The sequence below is a fragment of the Zeus faber genome, assembly GCF_960531495.2.
Source record: "Zeus faber genome assembly, chromosome: 9".
Classification (NCBI taxonomy): Eukaryota; Metazoa; Chordata; class Actinopteri; order Zeiformes; family Zeidae; genus Zeus; species Zeus faber.
The window spans coordinates 3,444,065-3,456,286 of NC_137197.1; the positions used below are offsets into that span (position 1 = coordinate 3,444,065).

The following is a 12,222-nucleotide window of genomic DNA, read 5'->3' on the forward strand; positions in this document are numbered from 1 at the left end:
AAACACAAACTGACCATTTAATAGTGGAATAATCCCTGAGGTGTCTATAATTTATAACCAAAACCTTTTTGAAATATGGTTCAATATTTGAACATTGACATCGTTCTGGAGTTTCCAATACTGGATGAATCAAAGTCCGTCCTCATGACAACTCACTGAAGATAAGATAAGATAGTACTTTATTGATAACCTGATCGATTAGGATGACCACCAAAAGCAACACTTTGATGACCCTCAGCTGAAGCGGGTCTCGTGGTGGAGCTGCTCTAATTACTTCCGGCCATTGACCGTTCCCTGGCTCCGCTGTCAGAGGGAGCGGGTGGTGCACGCTGGTGCACACTGCCCCCTATGGATGCTCAACCCGCTCCAGATAGAGGAGCCCAGCAGAAAACTTTGAACAAGAGGAAGACCAACTACAAATTTCATAAAGACCTTCTAATTGCTCCACCTTTGCGTTTTATTGCCGTCGCATTAAAAGCTGCACTAAAATAAATGTAAAATCATGAAACCCTCCATCGTTGTCCCACTGTAGTGCACTGCAGGAAGTGAAGGGACTCAATCATTTGCTGTCATAAGTGGAGGCCAATTGGTGTTTTGTCCAATATTTCATATGTCAATCTACCCATCCATTTACTCTAGCTATCTATCTATCTATCTATCTATCTATCTATCTATCTGTCCGTCCTTCCGTCCATCTATCTATCAGTCTATCTATCTATCTATCTATCTATCCATCTACTGTATCCATCTACAAAATGCACAAACAAACTATTTTAAATAGCAAACTAACACTTTTTATTCTGATTCCTTACAGAATCTTGCACTTGTATGTGGTTGAATTTATAAACATTATCTACTGTAACTATCCATCCATCCATCCATCCATCCATCCGTCCATATATCTATCGATCTCCTGTATCTATTTAATTAAATGTATTTTATTTATAAGCGAAAGGAAAGTCATAAAACAAAAGTATGTTAAAAAAAAAACCTCCCCTCTAAGATTTACAAGTTTTCGTAATACTCTGGATATTAGTTCCTTAACATAATGAGATTAAAAAAAGAAGAAGAAAAAACTGAATAATAGTAGTAATGAATAATAATAACAAATGGGGGGGACCTGGACCTAGTTCCAAATGTCCGTCCCTGGTCAGACGATGATGTGTGCGTGGGGAGAACATGCTCCACACAGAAAGGTTATCTCCCGATGAGGGGCCTTTCTGTGTGGAGTTTGCATGTTCTCCCCGTGCTCACATGGGGTTTCCTCCATGTAACATCAGTATGACCCCCACCCAAAACATGCACAACATCAGGTGCCCGGGCGTCGTCGAATGCTGCCCACCGCTCCTGGCTGCCCCCCCGGAGGAAGGACAAGCCAGGAGGGGTGAAATGCAGAGAACCCATCTCACCGGCACCATCCAAAAGCATGTGCATGTGTTGAAGTGTGGTGTGTCGTGTGACGATAAAAGATTCTTATTCTTATTATTATTCCTATTATCTAAACGAAGATGCTAAATTGGTTGTTATGATAATGATATTGAAATGAAACAAGTCACTTCTGCAAAATTTTTAGATACATTAGAATAATATTTCTGAAAATGATAAAATTAGCTTTTTCGACATTTAGGGAAAGTTTGTTCATCCGGAACCACTTCGCAGTATATGATATACTTTGAGTATTTAAGAATATCATTGGCTTCTCTGATCACGGAACCAAAGTTTGCTTGTGATTTGACAATATTGGCATCATCAGCAAATAGAACGGGCAATGCAGAATCAGACATCCAAGCAAAGCAATTTATAGAGATAAGAAAAAGAAGTGTCCCAAGAACAGATCCTTGAGGCACACCGCGATATAGCTTGATTCTGTTAGAAATACAACCCTTTATAGATACATATTGATCTCTATTATTAAGGTCAGTAAGCCAATTAATCATAACATCCTGAAAGCCATAACACTGAAGTGTGCACATGAGAATTGTATGATCAACTGACGCAAAAGCCTTTGATAAATCCAAGAATATACCAATTGCGAACATATTATTGTCAACATATCCTTGTTTGTTGAGTAATTTTGTCAAAATCCATCTTGGTGTTTCTACAGGATAGTTATCATTTAGGTGTTTTCAGCTCGTCTTGCATAGACTTGCTTTTCCAAAACTTTGGAGAAGAAAGGTAAAATAGAGATGGGTCGATAATTAGTGAAAAGGTCAGGGATCCCCTTCCTCAAACACTGGTATAACCTCGGTGACTGTCAAGTCTTTGGGGACAACTCATGTTTGTAAAGAGGACATGAAGTAGTGGCTCCCTAACTGAAGATGCCACTTCGTTCAAAAGCTTGGCCTTGATTTCATCATGACCTGCTGCAGAGTCCTTGAGGGTGACAATGATGTCGAGCACCTCTCTGGATGTAGAGGGTTCAAATATACACACGACCAGTAATCTTATCTATTATTCATCTGTATGGACAATACGTTTTTTTGCCAGAGTGCTACCCACATTTGCAAAGAAGTCATTGAATCCATTTGCTGTATCAGAAGGGTTCATAAATCCAGTGTCACCATCAGTAAATTGAGATGGAATTTTCACAGGAGCCTTTTTTTATTGAGTAATTGATTGGTGATGTTCCATGTGGATTTTATATTACAGACTCTTTAAACTCGTCTGAATAGTATTTATTTTTTGCTATAAGGAGTAGATGTGTAGATCTTTTTTTTGTAGTAGGATGTATCAGAGTTGTGGTGAATTGGCATGAACAAAAATATTTTATAGTGTTTAGTTTTCTTTAAAGAAAATTTCAATAATCCTGAAGAGAACCATGGTTTACTAGCAACTTGGCCTGACTTGACCCTATACTTTTATTTATTAAATGTAGAGTTAAATATTTGTGAAAATGATTGGTATGCCAATTCAGCATGTCAATATTATATACATATAATACAATATACATATTCACCTTATCAATTAGGGTGGCAGTTTTATGTGTCACTCTAGTTGGTTTGTATATGAGAGGGTCAAAGTAAGATAAATACAATACATTTCAAAAATCGATATTGTGGTCGCCAAGTAGAAAACTGTTTTTTTTCATCATTAATACAATCCAAAGCAGCAGCAAGTACAAGTCATTGAAACTAATAAAATAATAATAAAAACAATAAAACTATTAAACTAGTAAATACCTCTAATTATAATATTTAATTTTTTTTCACTAAAATTAGAACAAAATCAAAATCTATCCGTCTTTACTCTATCTATCTATCTATCTATCTCTCTATCTACTGTATCTTTCATCTAGTCACAAACACTGACCCTAACGGAGGCAAGTGAGGCTTGCAGCTCTTTGGATGTAGTTGTGGGGTCTTTTGTGACCTCTTGGATGAGTCGTCGCTGCGCTCTCAGGGTAATTTTGGTCGGCCGGCCACTCCCAGGAAGGGGCACCACTGTTCCATGTTTTCGCCGTTTGTGGATAATGGCTCTCACTGTGGTTCGCTGGAGTCCCAAAGCTTTAGAAAGGGCTTTATAACCTTTTACAGACTGATGGATCTCAATTACTGTGTATCTCATTCGTTCCTGAATTTCTTTGGATGGCAGCATGATGTCTAGCTTTTGAGGAACTTTTGGTCGACTTCACTTTGTCAGGCAGGTCCTATTGAAGTGATTTCTTGATCGAGAACAGGCGTGGCAGTAATCAGGCCTGGGCGTGGCTGGAGACACTGAACTCAGCTTTCCAAGGATGTGATCAACCACAGTTAATTCATGTTTTAACAGGGGGGACAATCGCTTTTTCACACAGGGCCATGTAGGTTTTTTTTCCCCTCAATAATAAACACCTTCATTTAAAAACTGCATTTTGTGTTTACTTGTGTTATCTTTGTCTAATATTTAAATTTGTTTGATCTGAAACATTTAAGTGCTACAAACAAGCAAAAAAATAAGAAATCAGGAAGGGGGCAAACACTTTTTCACACCACTGTATTTCTAAGACACCACTTGATGTGTAATATATTGAAATATTACAGTATAGAATGGCAACTGATACAGGAACTAGATGGAGTGTAGTGAGTCCCAGTGAGTCATGGTCCGTACCAGTGAGTGCCAGTGAATCACAGTGTGTCCCAGCTCCAGGTATGGGTGGGTCCCTTGAGAGGACACCCAGTGCTCCCTGGCAGCGTCGTGCACTTCAATCCTGCTCAGACTCTGGGGATCCAACTCTTTAATTGGTCCACTGAGTCCTAGCACTGACAAGGAGGCCCGGCGGCAGCTCCATCCACCCCGAGCCGACAGGAAACGGAGACAAAGACGGACCCAAAAATACGATTCAATTACATAAATGTGTAATATCCTGTGCTTTTCAGAGTGCTGGGAACAGAGTGAAAAGATGGAGAGAGCGAATGAGAGAGAATTAGACAGCAAGAGAGTAGAGAAAAACGGAGATAGAGAACGAGAGAGTGCAAGAGAGGTACATAGTCAGAGAACATGAGTGTGCAAGAAAGACAGAAAGTGAGTGCGAGAGAGAGAAAATCGGAATGTAAAACACTGAACGAGGGAGAAAGATAAGGACAGAGAGATGGATCAGGAGAAAGAGGGACAGAGATAGATGGAGAAAGGGAACGAGTGAGAGACAGAGCGAGGGAGAGAGACAGAGTCTACGGTTGAGGGAACGAGTACGAGTGAGAAATGGACCAGAAGCTAATTAACGGCGTCCTGCTCGTCAGTTGTCCCGCGTCCATTAATAGAGAACATTAACCTGCGGTACAGAGAGTGCTCCTCCACTTCCCAGCAGATGTGACTCACGGCAGCGGCCATGATGCCACTAAAAGCCAGAGCGCTCTCCAAGCAGCGAGGCGAACACATGCTCGCACAACCCCAAATGTGTCAGCGGCTTTTATAAATATAGGATCAAAACTCGCCGAGCGTTCAGTGGAGTGTTTTGTTTGTAATGCAGTAATGGCTGCATTACATTTAAAGCAAAAAAAAAAACAACAAAAAAAAACTCATGGATGTTGGGAATTATTAGGGCAGTGCCTACGGACAGCTTGCAGTTTAGCCTTTTGGAGAACTCCAGACCTGGACAGCTCAGTGACAGTCATACTGAAGGTGAAGTGTGAACTAGTAATGCAAGATTCAAAACGATTTGTTCGTAGTGAAAAAATCGTTTAAATGAGACAGGAATTGGGAGTTACTGCAGCATATTGGTACGGTCACGCCGACAGCGACAGGGCACTGCAAAGCGACAGGCTGCGATGCATTTCAAACTGAGCTCGGCTTCATCCGGCTGCAGGGGGCGGAGCCATGACCAGCGACAAGCTTACGGCGACAGGGAAAGCTGAGCGCCGGGTGCCAGCCAATAGGGGGGAGGATACACTCTCAATGGCGCTGATCCTGGGAAAATGGACGCTTGGACTACTGCATTGTTCCTATAATTTTAAATTAAAAACGTCAATAAACTCTCAATAAAATAAGGAACATGTAATTTTATGTTTCTTCAATAAGGAGAATTTGTGATTTCAAGGGACGGATGGAAAGATTATTTACATAATTTTTTTTCAAGGGGTTATTGATATTGCTAAGTAAATAAACAACATCATTTTAATAAAAAAACAAGTAGACATGGCCCCATCTATCTATATAATGTATATTAAATATGGAAAAAGAGAGAGATTTGAAATGTTCGGCGCTCACACAACAGCCAGTGGATTTTGAGCTGGAGGCAGAGAAGCCCCATCGCCAGCGGTGTGACCCTAGCATAACAGTCGGTTAGGGTTCGTGACTAGGTCCTGTAACTGCAGCCAGAGTGACCAGGCGCCCCTCTTTATGTTGTACTGCACAGCATTTTGATCCCTTGTCTGACACGACAGTCAGTTCTCCAACAGCGACGCAGAGAACGACAGCGATGCTGAATCTGATACTGCCGTTATCCCAGACTTGGAGAACATTTCAAACAGTGGATTTCCACCTGAATGTCACGACGAAACTGAATATTTTCAAAAACCATCGGAGGAGACCAACAATAGGCCCGTTGTCGTTACAACGGAAGAAGTTGATGACGTGATGAAGTCTGTTGAGGTTGGTGATACAGATTATGAACAAGGAGCAATGCACAAGATTCTCAAGTTTACCTGCAACTGCAACCAGGGGCCAAAAGAAAATGAAAAGAGGCCCCAAACAGGCTCTCAGGGTGTAGCTGGGGTAGGGTTGAGGTTAGCCCACATAATAACTCCAAGAACTTTGAAGATATTTGGCACATTTATATAATAAATGACACACCTAGGCTGATATAGAGAGAGTCATATTATTGATAGACTCTACCTTTGTTGTGTTGTCTGCACTTTTAAACTCCTAAATAATTCCACTTTTATAAAACATGTATATTCTTACTGTAAAATAAAAGGCTTTTTCAAAACAAAAGATGCTGTGTGTCGATGATGCGGTTCAACATATCCTCAAAACACAAGACCAATGCAGAGATTGCCCCATTCAGCAGGGTGTCAAGTCCTCATTCAGCAGGGTCTCAAGTGGCCATGTGACAGGTAGTCATGTGGCTCTGTTGGTCCTCCATGCCATTTGCATTCTGGGAGCTGGCTGAATGAAGCCAAGTGTGGGGGAAAAACTTTGAAGGTGATTATCTCACAAACAGTTTGCCGCACCCTTGTCACAAGTCATAGCTTCAAAAAAATTTGACACCTTGTTTTGAAGCTCTGATTCTTCACTTTCAAATGATGCAAAAAAAAAAAAAAAAAAAAAAAAAGTCAAAAGCCACCAAATGTACCTAAAGTCTGCGGTGGGTCACACATTGAGACTACGTCCAACATTTTGATTGGCTATACTTTTCAGGACAGACGCTTTCGTAAAATCTTGCTTTTCACAAACGATGCGGATTTAGGTGGAATATGTAAAAGGAAATGCAGCTACAACCAAGAGTAGGAAACTACTTATAACTGGGTGAATCAGGTGGAAGGCGAGAGTTTTTTGCTAAATTTGCCAGATTTAAAAAAAATTTAATTCCCAGAGAAGAGTACGACGTGAAGAGACGCAGTACAAACATGTAGGATTCACAAAGGGCAAAACATAGAGATGTTACGAGCTAAGAGGCAGCATGAAAATGTGAATCTGGATTCACTCAGTCTGAATCTGGATTCACTCCGGCTGAACGTGGATTCACTCCGTCTGAATCTGGATTCACTCCGTCTGAAACTGGACTCACTCTGTTTGAATCTGGATTCACTCGATCTGAACCGGGATTCACTTAGTTTGAACCTGGATTTACTCTGTTTAGATCTGGATTAACTCTGTTTGAATCAGGATTCACTCCGTTTGAATCAGGATTCACTTAGTTTGAACCTGGATTCACTCCATCTGAATCTGCATTCACTCCATCTGAACCTGCATTCACTCAGTTTGAATCTGGATTCACTCTGTTTGAATCTGGATTCACTCCATCTGAACCGGGATTCACTTAGTTTGAACCTGGATTCACTCAGCCTGAATCTGGATTCACTCTGTTTGAATCTGGATTCACTCGATCTGAACCGGGATTCACTTAGTTTGAACCTGGATTCACTCAGTCTGAATCTGGATTCACTCAGTCTGAATCTGGATTCACTGGTGTTTGAATCTGGATTCACTCCATCTGAATCAGGATTCACTCTGTTTGAATCTGGATTCACTCCGTCTGAATCTGGATTCACTCTGTTTGAATCTGGATTCACTCGATCTGAACCGGGATTCACTCCATCTGAAACAGCATTCAATCAGTTTGAATCTGGATTAACTCCATCTGAATCTGGATTCACTCGATCTGAACCGGGATTCACTCCATCTGAACCTGGATTCACTCCATCTGAACCTGGATTCACTCCATCTGAACCTGGATTCACTCCATCTGAACCTGGATTCACTCGTGTTTGAATCTGGATTCACTCCGTTTGAATCAGGATTCACTCTGTTTGAATCTGGATTCACTTAGTTTGAACCTGGATTTACTACGTCTGAATCTGGATTCATTCGTGTTTGAATCTGGATTCCCTCCATCTTAATCTGGATTCACTACGTCTGAATCTGGATTCACTACGTCTGAATCTGGATTCACTCCATCTGAATCTGGATTCACTCAATTTGAACCTGGATTCACTCCATCTGAATCTGGATTCACTCTGTTTGAATCTGGATTCACTCCATCTGAACCGGGATTCACTCCGTCTGAACCTGCATTCACTCCATCTGAACCTGCATTCACTCAGTTTGAATCTGGATTTACTCCATCTGAATCTGGATTCACTCGATCTGAAGCGGGATTCACTCGATCTGAAGCGGGATTCACTCGATCTGAACCGAGATTCACTTAGTTTGAACCTGGATTCACTACGTCTGAATCTGGATTCACTCAGTCTGAACCTGGATTCACTCATGTTTGAATCTGGATTCACTCTGTTTGAATCAGGATTCACTCTGTTGGAATCCGGATTCATTTAGTTTGAACCTGGATTCACTCCATCTGAATCTGGATCTGGATTCACTCTGTTTGAATCTGGATTCACTCGATCTGAACCGGGATTCACTTAGTTTGAACCTGGATTCACTCAGTCTGAACCTGGATTCACTCTGTTTAGATCTGGATTCACTCTGTTTGAATCAGGATTCACTCCGTTTGAATCAGGATTCACTTAGTTTAAACCTGGATTCACTCCGTCGGAATCTGCATTAACTCCATCTGAATCTGCATTCACTCAGTTTGAATCTGGATTCACTCTGTTTGAATCTGGATTCACTCCATCTGAACCGGGATTCACTTAGTTTGAACCTGGATTCACTCAGTCTGAACCTGGATTCACTCTGTTTAGATCTGGATTCACTCTGTTTGAATCTGGATTCAATCCATCTGAACCGGGATTCACTTAGTTTGAACCTGGATTCACTCAGTCTGAACCTGGATTCACTCTGTTTAGATCTGGATTCACTCTGTTTGAATCAGGATTCACTCCGTTTGAATCAGGATTCACTTAGTTTAAACCTGGATTCACTCCGTCGGAATCTGCATTAACTCCATCTGAATCTCATTCACTCAGTTTGAATCTGGATTCACTCTGTTTGAATCTGGATTCACTCCATCTGAACCGGGATTCACTTAGTTTGAACCTGGATTCACTCAGTCTGAACCTGGATTCACTCTGTTTAGATCTGGATTCACTCTGTTTGAATCTGGATTCAATCCATCTGAACCAGGATTCACTTAGTTTGAACCTGGATTCACTCAGTCTGAACCTGGATTCACTCTGTTTAGATCTGGATTCACTCTGTTTGAATCAGGATTCACTCCGTTTGAATCAGGATTCACTTAGTTTCAACCTGGATTCACTCCGTCGGAATCTGCATTAACTCCATCTGAATCTGCATTCACTCAGTTTGAATCTGGATTCACTCTGTTTGAATCTGGATTCACTCCATCTGAACCGGGATTCACTTAGTTTGAACCTGGATTCACTCAGTCTGAACCTGGATTCACTCTGTTTAGATCTGGATTCACTCTGTTTGAATCTGGATTCAATCCATCTGAACCGGGATTCACTTAGTTTGAACCTGGATTCACTCAGTCTGAACCTGGATTCACTCTGTTTAGATCTGGATTCACTCTGTTTGAATCAGGATTCACTCCGTTTGAATCAGGATTCACTTAGTTTAAACCTGGATTCACTCCGTCGGAATCTGCATTAACTCCATCTGAATCTCATTCACTCAGTTTGAATCTGGATTCACTCTGTTTGAATCTGGATTCACTCCATCTGAACCGGGATTCACTTAGTTTGAACCTGGATTCACTCAGTCTGAACCTGGATTCACTCTGTTTAGATCTGGATTCACTCTGTTTGAATCTGGATTCAATCCATCTGAACCAGGATTCACTTAGTTTGAACCTGGATTCACTCAGTCTGAACCTGGATTCACTCTGTTTAGATCTGGATTCACTCTGTTTGAATCAGGATTCACTCCGTTTGAATCAGGATTCACTTAGTTTCAACCTGGATTCACTCCGTCGGAATCTGCATTAACTCCATCTGAATCTGCATTCACTCAGTTTGAATCTGGATTCACTCTGTTTGAATCTGGATTCACTCCATCTGAACCGGGATTCACTTAGTTTGAACCTGGATTCACTCAGTCTGAACCTGGATTCACTCTGTTTAGATCTGGATTCACTCTGTTTGAATCTGGATTCACTCCATCTGAACCGGGATTCACTTAGTTTGAACCTGGATTCACTCAGTCTGAACCTGGATTCACTCTGTTTAGATCTGGATTCACTGTTTGAATCAGGATTCACTCGTGTTTGAATCTGGATTCACTCTGTTTTATTCAGGATTCACTCGTGTTTGAATCTGGATTCACTACGTTTGAATCAGGATTCACTACGTTTGAATCAGGATTCACTCCGTTTGAATCTGGATTCACTCGTGTTTGAATCTGGATTCACTCCGTTTGAACCTGGATTCACTCCATCCGAACCTGGATTCACTCGTGTTTGAATCAGGATTCACTCCGTTTGAATCAGGATTCACTCCGTTTGAATCTGGATTCACTACGTCTGAATCTGGATTCACTCGTGTTTGAATCTGGATTCACTCCGTTAGAACCTGGATTCACTACGTCTGAATCTGGATTCACTCCATCCGAACTTGGATTCACTCGTGTTTGAATCCGGATTCACTCGTGTTTGAATCTGGATTCACTTAGTTTGAACCTGGATTCACTCCATCTGAACCTGCATTCACTCAATTTGAACCTGGATTCACTCCGTTTGAACCTGGATCACTCCGTCTCAATCTGGATTCACTCTGTGAGTTCCTGTAAGAATTCCACTCACAACTCAGAGCTGAACCGACTCTACAGACTTTTTTACTGAGTGATTTTTCAAGAACTCAGTAAAGGAAAATCTCAAAAAAGAGCCGAACCTTTCATCCCTGGTGTGAACCGGTGGACAGACACTTACTTGATGGCAGCGCTGAGCAGGAAGTTGAGCTGGGGCATGACGAGCGTGTCAGGTGACGACAAGTAGCGATCGAACTGGACCTGGATCGCGTGGAGGAGAAACTGAGATTAAAGGGATATCCCACCACTGAGTTCTTTAACAAAAAGGTGTGTAATAATAAATAAAGGTAATGATATAGGGCTTGGTCATAAGGAAGAGACTCAGATTCAATTATACTAAACATTGATATAAAGTAAATTTCCTATGTCAAACAGATATTGAATTTTTGGGGGAATTTGCGAATTGTCCATCTCGCCCCAAATTCAGACGAGAAGCTCGACACCAATTTGATCCCTATGTGTCATGCACAGAGGCAGCTACGGGTTAACTCAATGCATGGCTGCAGAGGGAGGATATAATGAGATCTAAGAAGATCTTTATGATGAGAACCCTTCATCCATCGACCGGGGGCCGGGCGTCAACCTTCTCGTTTGAATTTGGGGAGGACAGAGAAAGAGAGCGCAGGCCCACAGCAAAGGGCAGGTGGGTCGATCCCAACGCTCAGCCACCAGGAGACCAACACAGAGCGGTGGATACAGACGTAGCTCACCATGGCTGCTTTCAGAGAAGAGCTATCCATGCCGGGGAGGTTGGACAGCGGCCCCTGTGATAATGGGAAAACAGTGCATCTCAGGGTCACGGTGATGGAACAGCAATGAGGGTGAATCACGGGCGCAAACAGAGGGTAAGTGGCAGAAGATGTTGATTTATTTAGGTCTGCGGGTTGCGGCGAGTTCGGTTTCACCCGGCGGTGCTGGCCGTCGGCGTCTCCACTCGCTCTGAATTGCCGGTGAAACAAGACAGTGGAACCGCACGGCACAGATTAAATCAACTGACGGTTGCTCTGGGGCTCTGGGTGTCGTGTCGCGGGTCTACAAGATCGTTTCGTTTTCGAAAAAGATAAAAAGAGGGAAGTGCTCTTTCGCGATGTTAGACATGAGAATTGGTTCAGAATTAATAAAGAAAAGGGTTGTTTATAACAAGAAACACATCAATAACCCTTACTGCTTCCATCGTCCTGTGTGGTTCCATTTTGACTTGCGAACATTAAAGATAAAAGTCTTCTCTCCGAATCATTATGATATCATCAAGACCCATATTGTACAACTGTGAGAGTAGACAGTAGTGTGTGTGTGTGTGTGTGTGTGTGTGTGTGTATGTGTGTAGCACTTTGTCAACACAATACCACTCCACCAGGT

The 12,222-nt window shown here is 41.9% G+C and overlaps 1 protein-coding gene across 1 annotated transcript in view; it reads right to left on the reverse strand.

Moving 5' to 3' along the window:
* Positions 1 to 12,222, reverse strand: part of cog6 (component of oligomeric golgi complex 6) — a 45,214-nt gene that overhangs the window by 4,029 nt on the left and 28,963 nt on the right. Inside the window, exons 17-18 of the mRNA XM_080006246.1 lie at positions 11,574 to 11,627; positions 10,985 to 11,064 (exon numbers count right to left, since the gene is read on the reverse strand). Coding sequence (XP_079862372.1) covers positions 10,985 to 11,064; positions 11,574 to 11,627 — 134 coding nt within the window. The remainder of the gene's footprint in view (positions 1 to 10,984; positions 11,065 to 11,573; positions 11,628 to 12,222) is intronic.